The 14,624-nt window shown below is 40.9% G+C and overlaps 1 protein-coding gene across 1 annotated transcript in view; it reads right to left on the reverse strand.

Annotated features, from left to right (window-relative positions):
• The window catches only part of LOC139935405 (hydrocephalus-inducing protein homolog), a 72,040-nt gene that overhangs the window by 32,593 nt on the left and 24,823 nt on the right, over nt 1-14,624 (reverse strand). The window contains exons 29-48 of the mRNA XM_071929974.1: nt 14,223-14,486; nt 13,255-13,442; nt 12,540-12,813; nt 10,889-11,083; nt 9,936-9,956; nt 9,238-9,384; nt 8,627-8,866; nt 7,884-8,079; nt 7,518-7,733; nt 6,611-6,775; nt 5,987-6,247; nt 5,277-5,596; nt 4,890-5,073; nt 4,015-4,159; nt 3,747-3,830; nt 2,807-3,061; nt 1,882-2,054; nt 1,587-1,759; nt 895-1,202; nt 55-133 (exon numbers count right to left, since the gene is read on the reverse strand). Coding sequence (XP_071786075.1) covers nt 55-133; nt 895-1,202; nt 1,587-1,759; nt 1,882-2,054; nt 2,807-3,061; nt 3,747-3,830; nt 4,015-4,159; nt 4,890-5,073; nt 5,277-5,596; nt 5,987-6,247; nt 6,611-6,775; nt 7,518-7,733; nt 7,884-8,079; nt 8,627-8,866; nt 9,238-9,384; nt 9,936-9,956; nt 10,889-11,083; nt 12,540-12,813; nt 13,255-13,442; nt 14,223-14,486 — 3,888 coding nt within the window. The remainder of the gene's footprint in view (nt 1-54; nt 134-894; nt 1,203-1,586; nt 1,760-1,881; nt 2,055-2,806; nt 3,062-3,746; nt 3,831-4,014; nt 4,160-4,889; nt 5,074-5,276; nt 5,597-5,986; nt 6,248-6,610; nt 6,776-7,517; nt 7,734-7,883; nt 8,080-8,626; nt 8,867-9,237; nt 9,385-9,935; nt 9,957-10,888; nt 11,084-12,539; nt 12,814-13,254; nt 13,443-14,222; nt 14,487-14,624) is intronic.

The raw sequence follows: 14,624 nt of genomic DNA on the forward strand, positions 1-14,624 counted from the left end.
TTACAATAAATCAGAGAGCGCATTTCAAGGTGTTTGTTAAAACCACAGCTCTACCTTTTCTCTGCCCTTGTCTGGAGTTGACGAATCTGGCTCCACTTCAACTTCCTTAGCCTTTTCCTCTGGAATAACATTCCTGTAGAAAAAAAACCAATAAAAAATACCATGAAAACGCCATCCTGGGATTGATCTCTTGTGTCATCCTGCCTACATGTTGGGTTATAGAATGGTTTTTGTCAATGCTATATTGATTTATATAAATCAATATATATATGCAAACTTATAAACATCGATACAGAAACTCGCATGTGAAATTTTCAGCTGAATACAGTGTCTACTTGCTAATAAAATGGCAACAAACTATCTTGGTATTTTCATAAGAACATTGAATCCATACACATTTATCAGGGTGACAGTGCAACTTCATTTCTGGCCTGAGAATTCCCAAATAGGATCTAAGAAACAAGTCATGTATAAAACCTTGCAGGATCGGGTCTTGCGACAAAAAACCATGGCTTCAGCTTGGTCCTTGCACAAAGCCAAAGCCATGAACTTGCCATTTTCATAAGAACATTGAATCCATACACAATTAGCAGGGTGACAGTGCAACCACCTTGCTGGCCTGAGCATTCCCAAATAGGATTTGAGAAACAAGTCATGTATGAAACCTTGCAGAATCGAGGTCTTCCAAACAATGCCTTCAGCTTGATCCTTGCTCAAAGCATGAACTTGCCATCCATTTAAACAGCAGTTCAAGACATTGTTGCCACACTTTGATTCTCTTATTTATGTACTGTATCTACAAATTTAACCTTTGGAGTACAGATTCACATACAGGGTGAAGCCCATTCTATACCATTATTTTAAAAAAAGAGTTAAAATGTGCATTGTACTTACGGGTCATCAGGAGAAGAAGCTACAAAGATGTAATGACCTGAAGGATCAGAACCAAGTGGTGCTTTCCTCTTGACAGGGTAAGGGACAACAGAGAAGGCTGCCGATGGGGGTATTGGTGGCCCATTGGGGCCAAGTCCTAAACCATCCAAGACCTCAGCAGCAGTAGGGAGACGCCCAAGGGTTAGGACCTTGTCGCCCATCTGGGTATCGGGTTCACTGGCATCCATGAGGATGTGAGGTACACCCGTTTCTTCCTTCTTGCTGCCATCTTTCTCATCTTCACCCTCTTCACCGCTCTCGGCTGCAGCCTGTTTAGATTAAGATCAAAACTTAAACTAATCAAAGAAAACTTTCTTGCTGATGAATAAATAAAAAAAGGTACAATCAGGGCCTAATTTCATTGCTCTGCTTAACGTAAGCAAAAAACGGGGAAACAGGAAATTCCATGCTTGTTTTAAGTGAAAGTAACCGGTAAGCAGTGAATATTTTGCTTGTGCGCATGAGTACTTCTCATTACAAAGCATTCTTTGCCTACACAGCTTTCGCAGAAATTTGACGCTTGGAAAGTAAGCAAAGATTGGTGATTGCAGGCATAGATTTTTAGTGGTCAGCGGTAAGAATTGCGCCTTGATGAAAAAAGGTTGAACTCTCAATAATTGTTGTTCCAATGAGAGGACAAAAATGGAACCTACCTTCTCTGCTTTCTCTTTCTCCAAGCGTTCCTTCTCAAGCCGTTCCCTTTCTTTCTCTCGCTCCTTCTCTTTCTCCTTTTCTGCCTTACTTTTACCCTTCCTTCCAGAGGGAGGGTGTGCGGGTAGCTCCTCAGCCTCCATTTCATCGGCCAGTGGGTCAATGACAACTTGTCCTAAAATACAAGAGTAAACAAAACTGCTTCTAAATGTTTGGCTGAGGAATATAAACAGTAAGAGACCAATCTATCTCCTATGTAGCTTTAGTTTATAGAGTCTTATGGATTTGACTTCTCACCAATAGTTCGATCCCAGCGGTCCAGAATCTTCTCAATTTCTTTCAGACCGTGATCGAAGGCCTTGAAGCGTGCAGTCAATAGGAGCTCTGCTTCTCTAGCTGGGTCCTTCTCTGGTTCCGGCTCCAAGGCAACCTCATTGGAGATTGGTCGACCTTTCTCTCTCTTGCGTTTCCTGCAAAGAAACAAGCAATGGTCAAACATGAGAGTAAATTGTTCCGAGAGACCACAGCAGTCACAAACGGCTTGTAACAAAACACACAAAGCTTTCTCAAACGACTGCAAGATTTGATCTACTTCACTGTACTATACAGGTCAAAGTCATTGGTAGCATACACAACACATCCATGTGGCTGGAACTGAATCCCAAAATAAGGGAAAAATCCTGACAAATTAAAGGCCTAAAAACCAAATGAAAGTTTTGAGGAAATGCATGCTAAGTAAGGTTTCATTGTATATCGGTTACACTATGTAAACAATCTACTTTCCTGTGTAGATTTGCTCTTTGACATGTTTGAGAACTTGTCTTGCTACTTATTATACTACTGCTGAGTAGATTTCTGAATTAAGGAGACTACTTAGTTTTGAAAAAAACTGTCCTGCTTATTAACTAATACCTGAGCCTAATTCCTGAGGGGATAAAATAATGCTTAACACCAATCAGAAATGAGCAGGGTGCCAGTTACAAATTGTACTTGTGATATGGTAGTTTGGTTGGTAACCTTATTCTAGTAAGCATACTTTTGTTGTGCTTAGCTTCTGTCTGTGCTTAAGCAGCTCTATGAAATTGGGCCAGGGGGAGGTAAGAAGTCTACTCCGCAGCAGTAGAATAAATAGCAAGACAAGCAGATGTAAACACATGGTGTTACCACAAACTGAATGCTAAGATGTGGAGTTGAAAAGTTGCTAAAGCTATGAATGACTTACTTTCCACCTTCTTCTTGTGATTCACTGCCGGCAGTGCCATGTGACTCTGGCCGTTCCATAACAGAGGATGCTCCTGCCTTAAGGCCATGCTCAGAGGGTAACAATGGCTGATCATGTCTACCTTGCTCACTAGGTGGTTTCTTCATAGTAGCTTGGCTTGCTGTAGGGCCAGCCTTGGCACCCTCTTGGGATTTCTTCAGGGGAGCTCCCTTGCCATCTTTCTCCTGGCCTTTGGCGCCTTTCTTTTTGCCTTTCCTGGGAACCATATAAACTTACTGATGATTGATTTCTCGGACTACAGCTCACCACAATACTTCAGATAATATATATTTTAATAGATGTTAAATTTGTATCGGGGATAAAGAACATTAACTTTTGTTTCTTTACCCACACACCAATTTGTGTTAGCACTGTATACTCAGTACTTTCCCGAGTCCTGTTAAAAAAGAAATATCACAGGCATATTAACTCGGGTGGGATTCAAACCCATGACCCTTGCAATTCTAGAGCAGTGTCTTACCAACTAGGCTACCGAGATTGCCTAGTAGGTAGAGACAGTTCGAATCCTATGTTTTGGCAGCGGGTACCACAACGATATGATAGATGTTAAATTTGCATCGGGGATAAAGAGTATAAATATTTGGTTTTTACCCATACACCGATGTGCGTTAGCACTGTAATAAAGATTATCCCGGCCAATTTCAACAAAACTTACCATTGTGCCTAAATGTGTAGTACACTGGTTGCTATGGATATAGTACACTGGTTGCTATGGGTTTAATGTATTGGTTGCCATGAGTGTATTACATTGTTTGCTGTGTGTATAGCGCACTGCCTTCACACAGCCTTCTTGTAAAAATGTGACACTCTATAAATCAATCAAAAGGAAGAACCCTTGTAGGGGTGTTTTTAATAATTGTAGTTGATATGAAAAACTTACTTGTCATCCTCCACTTTCTTCTCCTCCAGCAGAGCGGCAAGCTCACGTTCCTTACGTTCTCTTTCAAGACGCTCTTCCATTTCTCTGTTGTAATAGAAATGCAACCAAAGTTTTTATTAGATGATTGTTTGAATAAAAATAGTTTGATAAAATGTTTGAAAAGGACACCTTTCGACACACTCCAAAAAACAGGAAACAATCCAACACTTCGTACTTACATGTAGCTACCAAGGACATGAAGGAATAAGACACAATAATTTAAACTTACTTCTTCAGGAGACGTTCCTTCTTGGCCTTGAGACGTTTGCGGTCGACGTCAGCTTTCTCTTCTTCAGTAAGCTCATCGTACTCGTCTTCTGACATTTCTTCAAGACGGCGTTTCTCATCTTCTTCACGTTCCTTATCCTCACGTTCTATTAACACAAATGTTTCTTATTTCAATTTCAAGGAAACTTAGGGGCTTTTTCAAACCTGGTCTATTTCCGTCGTCCATTTAAGAGGTGTGTGAATTTTGTATTGGAGCCCAGAGCCAATGTTTGGAAACATTTTTCTTTTAATGAAACCAAGAATGCCTCATAAGTGAACTTAAACCACTGTGGCTCACAATCCTGATAAAACCGATAAACAAGGGTGCTTGTTGTGTGAACCAGAAACATCAGGGTTAGCCCCTACTCTTCCATGATACATGTTTTTGGTTCGTTTACATGTTTTATGTGAACTACCAATTCTAATACATGGGACCAACGGCTTAAAAGGACAAAACAGTTTTGGTAAAGTTTCTTTCTCAGAGTAATAATGTCATGACTGCTACTAGAAACCCACACTCTGCTTATTAAAAACACCAGAGCTTGGGTCCAAGTAATAGCAGAACTGCCAACATTTGCATCTTGAAATCAGGGGATTTTGTTAATCAATCAGAGAGATATTTAGAACTGAATTCAACATAATAAGGACAAATTTCCATGATCAGGAAGATTTTCAAATTGGTTCATCAGGACATGGAAAATAAATGCGTATTTTCGGGTAAATTTCTTCAGAATCAGGGAAAACTGGCAGCTCTGGTAATAGTAACTTCAACTTCCTATAAATGATAAAGTACTTTTGATCTAAGAAAAATGTTAAACTGACTGCAATCCCTCTTACCTTTTTCTTCCAGTAGTCTCTTCTCCCTAGCCTGGAAGACAGACTGCTCCAGTTTCATGGTCACAAAATAGATGTATTTACGGTTGTTAAAAGCCTTTAGTAGGGCGTTAGCAGTGGCTGTGTGATTGGGGCTGAAGATGGTTTCCAAGCTATCAAAGACAACCCCACGGTGACAGTCATTCAGCTAGAATAAAGAAGTTAAGAAAAGTTAAGTTTATTTATTTTATAATGCCACTCAGCTTGTCAATTTGACCTTTGCTCACAAGCTTTCTGTTGTGTGAGAAAGTGTGCTTCATGGGTGGCTGCGGTTGTTTGTATCAAAGTAATTCAGTAACAAGAGAGTCTATCACATGAACCTCTGGTACTTGAACACTATGGTTGTCTTACCTGTAATCTCTCAGCCAGTATCTCCACCAGTAGGTCCTCAGGGAGTAGGCAGCTCATCAAACCCTCCTCCCCAGCCACACTGGCACTCACACTCAGCCTCCTCGCAATGGGAGCGGCTGGCGGAGGGCTACCAGACAGCTGGGTAGCATTGTCCCCATCCTGCTTCTTCTCTTTCTTGTCCTTCTTATCTGGTTTGTCCGGGGGGCCTGGAGCTGCCTCGCCACCCACGGTGCTGTGGGCTGGCTTGTGGCCGGAGATTGTGCTGGTCTTGCGGTTGCTGATGACAGAGTGGGCACCACCGCCAGCCATGCTGACTGAACCTAATTTCAAAATTTATTTAGTAGTTGTTATAATTTCAAATCTTAAATGAATTTTGCATTTCATTGCATTTCGGCTAAATGGAGGCAAGTCCCAGCAGACAGAAAATCAAGCATTGATTCTGGCCATGGGCCCAACTGTCAGCTGTGACTCAGTCTATGTTTATCTGTTGTTCAGTGCATGAACGTTGTTTTTTCCTGAATCTTTCTTCTCTCGACATTGTTAAGTCATGTTTTTTGTGCCAGCCATACCCGCAAAGAAAAACATTATAGAAAATTCCACAGATATATTTATTACCCTTATCATTGCCTGTAAATAGTTTAGAAGCCTTACCAAATCTACAAAACATATAAAAAAAATTATCTAAAATTAAATTTCTAAAGAAATAATACCTGAGCCAGCTCCAAGTCCCATGGCATGAGCGGCTACGGCTTCCACACTCAGTCCCCCAGCTCCTGCCACTGCACCCCCAGCTACCTCACTCCCTTCCCCTTCCCTCATCAGCTGAGCCTTGGATGCCTGGGCACAAAGCTCTCTGGCTCGTAAGCCTGCTGGAGTATTTCCATTGGAGATGGACTCCAAGACAACGCTATCCACAGTGAGGAGGGCCGCCTCATAGTACTTGGCAAGAGTGATCGCTGTGGAGGTTTTTCCTGTAGTGAGACACAAACAAAAATTCAGATCACTTCTCAAAGGCCTCGATGATCAAATGTCTTCAACTTAAAGAGTGTTTGCCTTAAAGACAGACTTGAGGTTATAGAATTAGCTGTTATGCAAACTACAACCAACCAAAAGGACCTATGGAGTAAAGGCAAAAAAATAAACTATTGCCCGTCGTCTCAACCATCTCTCTATTTATGTATTTCCACTTGACTGCTTGTAATACACTTATATACCTGTTCATGTGTGCTCTGTTGTCATTTAGCCTTTCGAGTATCAAAATCAGGTCAATTACTATTATTAATTGCAACAAGATAGAGGCCAGGCACAAGTTTAGAGTTCATAAGTCAACTTACCAGACATGGGTGCACCGTGGACCACTATAGACACTCCTCTACGTCTCATGGAAGCTTTGCCTTCTGGTGTGAGGTCAATACCTAGATGTCTAGCGATGGCAGCAGATACTGGTGTGATCTCAAGTAGCTCACCCACTCCTACGCTACTCGCTGCATCTTTCTTATCTATGTGATATGATTATGAAATGAAAAAGGCTTTATTCAAACTTTTATTCCAGAGACTTCACATCCCTTTCGGAAAATGCCAGTGACATATTCTTCCTGTTTTGCACCTTATATGGTCTATGTCGTCATAGAATTATGAACATTCAACCAGGTACCGTACATGCATGCCTTCCCCCAAACAAGTCTATGGAAAGTGTGGGCATGCAGTCACTGGGTATGAGCTCAAAATTACAGGTCAGCCACTTTGATCATGAAGACACAGACACTTCAAGAAAAATACATGGTTTTATCTCCAAGAATTTCTTTGATGCAATGTTTTCAAAGGGAAATTTGGCGCACAAAATTGTTCTTTTTACCAGCTCTGCTAGCCTTCTGAGCCACAAAAAGGGTAAACAGCTAGAATGTGATACAGTGGAATGTTTAAAAAATCTGCGACAAGACGGCACTGTTAACTGTGAATTTGCAAATAAACCTGCATTTGTGTGATCAGAACTACATGGTCTATTTGTGCAATTTGTATGGATTCCATAAAAATGTTTCTGCATATTTTGGAGCTCCTGGTAAATTGGGTTTATTGATCAAAAGCATTGTTGTTTGACAAAAAGAAACAATTTAAACATTTTTTTCATCATTTTTCATATGTATTTTTCGTTTTATAACCATTTGATCATTAAGTATATGAAAATGTCATTAATGATAATTAATTAAAATTAATGAAGTTTTCCCCCATTTGCTCACAAACCTTGGAGTTCATCCTCGTTCTTGGGCAGCTGCAGTTTGTTGCTTTCCTCTGCACCCTCTGTAGCAGGTTTCTCACCCTTCTTGTCGCCTTCTTGGCTGGCAGTGGGAGAGGATGGTGGACCCTTGACCATTGGAATGGAACTCCCTTTAAGAGTCTGAACATCCTCTGAGGAGCTGCCTGTTGCAGTCACGTCAACCCCGGTGGCACCTTCAGCTCCTGAGGGAAAACAAAGGAATGAAAAGCTGGGTTAGAAACTTTAAAGTGACTCATTGATTTATAATGTTAATTAGATTTTAAGCAAGGGTAAAACAAATTATTTTTCAAAAGGGGACTACGTTATGAAAAATCTAACAGCACTTTTTGTACCTTCAGCGGCGTCTTGACCAGTAGCAGCTTCAGCAGCAGCTGCAGCAGCGTCAGCCTTAGCCTTCTCCTCTTCCTCAGCAGCCTTCTTTAACTCATCATAATGTTCTAATAGCTCAGAGGCAAGCTTCTCTCCTGGGACACGAGGAGGGAGTAAGATCGTGCCATGTTCATCGTAACCCTTCACACTCCGGAGCACCTAGCAGAAGGGAAGAAAACGATATGTCACAAAAACGTATATCAAGAAATCTTTCCTAATTTGTTTATCAACCTTTTTAGGAAGAAATACAAAATTAACCAGGCAGTACCTCAATGTAAAAAGAGGTAAGCCTCAAGAATCTTTTAATGACTTTCTGGTTTATCCTAGGTTCAACCTAAAGTTTCATCGAGTATTGAATTCTACATTTCTCCCTTACCCTGAAGGCTATGTGGAACTTGGAGGCAACCACCAATACGGCATGGAAAATGAACACTTTGAACTATACAAAAAACAACTTCCTTACACTATCTTACTGTCCTAAAAAATGTGGAAATTAAAATGTAAACATTTCTTTTTCTTAGAGATTGCCTGGAAAATGTTGCCTGTAAATTGCCTGGTGTGACATGGTCCTAAGAGATAAGAAAAGTATCATGTGAATTGGTTGTTTCAATAAGAAGGCCCTTGACTCAGCAATGTCTCGCCAGAGCTTACAAAACAATCTTCCAAGTCTACAATAAGAACCCTTTTTAGATGAATCTCAGCTTACCTTTTCCTCCTCAAGGTACTGATCGTCAAACTCCAGTGAGTAGAACTCCAATGGAAAGGAACAAGGGTTCTTGACCACTACGTCTACCTCATCCCCAAAGCTATGTGGGAGGATAGGATCAAACTCCAGTAGGGACTGGCTGAACTCTATGCGTGGTTCCAAGCCAGTACCATGGGCCATCAGGGTCAGTCGCTGGCTGCTCTGGCTCAGGCGAATGGTTATACGATCAGCGTAAACTTTCTAAATAGGTTTATGAGACACATATAAATCAGAGGTTGAATGTGGTTTGTTTCTTCATTACTTCACTTTTAAAGGTTTATTTCTGTTTTGACAACGAATTGAAATTATTTTGTTTGTTAAACATTGACAGAGGAAGTGTCAGGTTGAGAACCCCAGAGAAGTATTCCGAAGACGCAAGGTGAGTTTGGTCAACACAAATTGTGTGAAATGGATTTATAAGTTATAAATACTAAATGGACAAAAACGAAAAGGAGAACAATATAAAACAGTGAAAGACGAGGGGGCTGACTTACAGGAATTACAGATTCTTACAAGGTTTTTCAATGTTTAACTTTTTCTGAGTTTTGATACGACTGTATATTATTACCAACCTCTTCAGTTGGCATGAACTTGACCTGGACGTTGACTCTCTGACCAGGCAGCAGCATGCCTACTGGGGGCATCATCTCAAAGTTTCTTGGCCGTGCTTTTTCTGGCCGTAGCTTACGGCGGAGATGCATTGGCATATGTTTGTCAATCTGTGGAGTAAGGTGGAAACCTTGCTTGAGTTTTACGAAAATACTTTTCCAAAAGTATGGGTGAAACAGGTTGATATACAAAGAAAAATGGCATTGTTATTAACTCACAGAAATTCATTTAAATATAAGTGCAATTTTCATTTTAACCCAATGTCCAAATCCCAATCTACCTAAACACATGATCTCCCTTAGAACACACAAACACTGTAAACCCCCACCTTTGGGAAAACCTTTAGATAAACAACAAGTTAATGTCTGTCTTTAAAATCTCAATACCAGTGCTATGAGATGGGAAACATGTGAAAATATATATTACTGAAATTGATTGACATATATGAATCAAATGTTATCAAAGATCACTTGTTGCCTTTTTTCATTCAAGTAGCTCTTTTAAAGCCCCAAAAAGGAAAACCACTCAAAGGCTATCAAAGACGAATGGTGAAGTTTGGAATTTGTTTTTTACATCACACGTTAGTTTGGCTGTGAGAATAGGATTAGTGCACTCAAAACTCAGGTCCAATCTTTGCAAATAAAAACACACGTCAGTCTACCTTTAATATCCTCATCATCTCCTGTTGGACGGAAAAGCGGTTTAAACAGCAGGAAGTGAAACAATGTTAAAGAAATTTAATTCATGCATACAGGTAGGACAGAAAATAAAACAAGTTTTTGAATAAGCAGTGACTATTAGTAGTAAACTTTGAAACCACTTGTAAATTTTTTGCGGAGTGTTGGCTTTGAGAAGAGAATGACTCCGCTCATCAGCTGATCAGACCCGGCTTTCTGTTCCTAGAACTAGACGGAAACTAGACACTTTGAAAAGTATACTCTGCTCGATTTCATGACCCTGCAAGTTTCTCCTTAGAGAAGTAGAGTATACTGTTTGAAACAACAAGACCACACAGGCTCTTCTCAGAGCCAACACACCACTTACAAAAGATGGTTGTACCAGCAAGTTTACGAACATAGTTACTTGTTATTTTCCACACCATGCAAAGCTTGATAAACCATGGGTCAAATTTTCCTCTTGGAAGTGTTTAAAAAAAAAAACCTAAAGAAATAAACTTCAGAATCTTGTGGCAAATAGTGTCTTGAACGTTGTTCTTGATAGGGGAAACAGCAATTTGTTTGTGGTGAGGGGCACATCTTTGAAGAAAACATAAATTTGTACTAGACCTTGGCAAAGAGCACACAGGAAAAAGCACAAGGCACCACAGCAATTGCTGTGGGTGCTGAGGTTTAATTCAAGCCCTCAAACACTGTCCCAAAGAGCTCTTGGCAAATTGGCAAAAATATGATTGAGCAGGTCCATTGATGGCATTCCTGTACCTTGTGGGAAGTTTTTGAGGACAACAATATTGAGAATAAAGCCTGTTTCATACTTCACATGAAATCAAAAACAGTGCGTACATGATTGTTTGTGTCCTGTAATTTGCTTTGTGACACATAAACCAGACTTAACTGATACAACAATAAAGTGTAGTAAGAAATGCTTTATAGTTACCAGTTTTCTTTCTTTGTCTGTTGGTAGAGAAGTCCACTCACACTTGACATGCTGGTTGTTATGAAGCTGTATGGTGATGACCTTACATTGACCACACTGGACTGGGCCAAAGTCCATGGAATCAGTAGATATCTGCATATCCGGCATGGTGACACTGGCCCTTAGCCTCAGGGAAGCACATGGACCATTCACAATCTAAGGGCGTGATTTTAAAAAAGACTAGATATTTCATATCAGCAGAAATGTGGGATAAATGTTGGTTCTGAGATGGATTGTTTTTGAGGTAATGAAGGGGTTATGCAGGCGTCAATTTGAAGCGTGGACCGACCCTCCTCACGTCATCACCTTTCTTCACCTGAGCCAATTATGTATAGGGTCAGGATTTCACCACCACTTCACTCTATCAGCAAATGTGTTAGTCCAAGCTTCACCCTTTGAATTATTTCCATAGGTGAAGCTTCACTTTTTCAGTTTTCGCCAGATCTGACGCTTCACCACTGTTTCACCATATTGGCCATTTGTATAGTTCAATAATAATATCATCGGATTACCGTTCGGTTGTTGTTGTCAGTCGGCCATGTCAAAACCACCACACGCAACACACATTATTAAGGCCGAGTTATAGTCGGTCGCGCGATGGTCGGGCGTCGGAAATCTTGACGCGCGATCATAAAAAGACACGGTTTTTAGGCCTCAGTCTTAGGATTGCGCGCAAGATTTCTGTCGCGCGACCATCGCGCGACCAACTATAAACCGGCCTTTATACACATACACGTTCGCGATCGCTAGCCTGAACATCTGACGTCTTTCCTTACTGATAAGGTATAGACAGGGGACCAGTCTAGTTCGCCTCGTTGCTAACTTTCACTAACGTTGGCGGCGCACAGCTCGTTCCACTCGAAATGAGATCGGTAGCAAACGTGCGCAAACTTGGCAACGTTTGCGCAAGTGGAACGCACCACAGGATGCAGTTTGCAAGGTGGTGCGGCGCGCGATGTTAGAATGTGTGTATTTGTGCGGTCAAACTTCAGTTCAAAAATTGCGCGCACGCAAATTCCAAGTTGGCTTGCGCGAATTTCAAAACAGGCCATCTTCAAAGATTGCATCACAATTACAGTTGTTTGAAACGCCACGACTTCGACATACTTTCGGCGCGACCGATGTCGTGGATTTGATGTCACATCACCAAACACAGATAAGGCTCGTCAACGCTTCACCTTTTTCATAAACTTCTAGGTAACACTTCACCCAATTATTAAAAAAGAACGTTACGGCTTCACTATAACAACAAATTATTGACCTCAGGCTTCGGCATCGAAACGGCGTCGATATTTTGCCGCCTGCATTAAGCCTTCACAAATTGAATGACGTGTACGGCAAGTTTTATATTCCATTCTGGTGCAGGCTCAAATCACTAAGCTACACATTGTGTTTACTCACTCATAGTGTGTAACATTGTTAGACAATGTGGTTATCTGTTTTTGGTTTGCCTTTATGGCTTCCCATAGTTTTCCAACCACGGTTGGCAAGCACTCGGGGTGGGACATTCCAATAGGAAGGTCTACATTTTAAAATCTTTACATCAAAGACGATTGCCTGTGTGCAGTTTTATTATGATTTGAAAATTTAAAATGCACCAAATGATACTTACGTTTATTGGGACAATGGCCTGAACGCCACCGAGCCCAAGATTGGCCCCTCGAGGATCAAAGCTGACCCTAAAATCCACCGTCTCATGCTCAGGGTAACCTGGTAGTTGACGAACACGATCTAGCTCCACGTTGAATCCAGACCCTGCCAAGCTGGCACGGTCAACAGAGAATGAGGCAGCGAAGTAGCCTGTGTTTGTGGCTCTGACAATATGGGTACGCACTGTACCAAGGACAACATAGCCAAAGTCCAACAGGTAGTCTGTTAAGCGAGCCCTGTAAAAAAAAAAAATTAATATTAATTAAGAAGTATGGCATGATGTGAGTTTGAATTGAATTTAGTTTCATCTTTTGGCTAATGTCAAAGTATCCTTACTTGGTGTATCCCAACATATGCATGCAATACCAAACCTGTGCGAATTTGGGCTTTATTCATGTTATTGATCATCAAAGTTGCAAGAAAATAATGGGGCAAAAAATACACTTGTGTAGAATTGTATGCTTTCAGATGCCTCAAGAAGCCTTTCTCAGATCAAAATTTACCAATTTCTCTGAAACTACATAACTTCAAAGGTTGTCGTTTCTGACACTGTTTTATAATATCAACAACTCTCCAGTGCTCTTAACCAATTAAGCTTGTATGGTCAATGGTTTTTGGAGTAATTACATGAATTACCAAAGGTAAAATCTCCCTTTAAAGTTGTTGATAATTCTTACTTGATTTTGGTACTCTTCTTTGCCCTTGATGTTCGGGGTGTCTTGCTGTAGGTAGGTCTTGATGGGCCATTGTTCATATTGGACTCATGGTTGGAGGAGCTGTTACTCTGTTGCATCTCTAAGGCAAACTCTTTCACAACCAGACGCTCCACTTCCATCTGCAGTTCCAGTTCTGATGGAAACTCATTCTACGCAGGTTAGAACAAATATACAAAAGTTATTTGTCCATTTCTCCAAAAGATAATCTTTCTCTTTTTTAGAGGAGTTTGAGATTTTCTGCATTTCTGTACCAAGAAAAGGCCATCTGTTGACACTTAATACCTGGTTTTGGGACTAATTTTATAGAGCCACATAAGCACACAATAAAGCTAAGCAGGAAACACCTTTGCGTACCACTGAAAGGTTACAAGCCAAAATACTATGTTGGGATTTCAACCATTTCCTGTAAACAACATTTTCTATATATCATAACTCTCTATAGCATGCACTATCACACCAATGTTAGCATGTTAGCCAAGGCTTATGCTGTTCCTAGGTGTCGTGATTGTCAATCTGTTAGCATGTTAGCCAAGGCTTATGCTGTGCCTAGGTGTCGTGATTGTCAATCTGTTAGCATGTTAGCCAAGGCTTATGCTGTGCCTAGGTGTCGTGATTGTCAATCTGTTAGCATGTTAGCCAAGGCTTATGCTGTGCCTAGGTGTCGTGATTGTCAATCTGTTAGCATGTTAGCCAAGGCTTATTGCTGTGCCTAGGTGTCGTGATTGTCAATCTGTTAGCATGTTAGCCAAGGCTTATGCTGTGCCTAGGTGTCGTGATTGTCAATCTGTTAGCATGTTAGCCAAGGCTTATACTGTGCCTAGGTGTCGTGATTGTCAATCTGGGCGGTACATCAAGTGCTTTATTGTTTGTGGTTTCCCACAGTCACATGTATATTGGGGTGTAAGGGTAAACATTAAATCACATCTTACCTGCATGGAAAGGATAGACTTTGCATCTTCATGGGATGGGTCCCTGGGTGTCAAGGAGGGCATTGGTGACCCTGTGGTCGTTCCTCCAAAGAGTGACTTGCCACCTTTACGGGTGTCTCTACCAAGGGTCTCCTTGGCCTCTTTCAGTAGGGAGGTGTAGAGACCCTCCTCATCACCGTACCTTGGGAGGTCCAGAGAAATCCGAGGAAACACTCCCTCCCCGCAGAGGTTAATGGTGTCTGGCTCAAAATGAGCCACTTGAATCTATTCAATGGCAAAAACAACAATTTTTATGGATAAAAATAAATTTAATTTCAGGAAAAACTTGCAGAAATTTATTGAAAACTTTACGAGGAAAAGTTTTTTCGAAAATAAAAAAAACCTAAGAACGTTCTACCAGAG

Source organism: Asterias amurensis, chromosome 3, assembly GCF_032118995.1.
Source record: "Asterias amurensis chromosome 3, ASM3211899v1".
Classification (NCBI taxonomy): domain Eukaryota; kingdom Metazoa; phylum Echinodermata; class Asteroidea; order Forcipulatida; family Asteriidae; genus Asterias; species Asterias amurensis.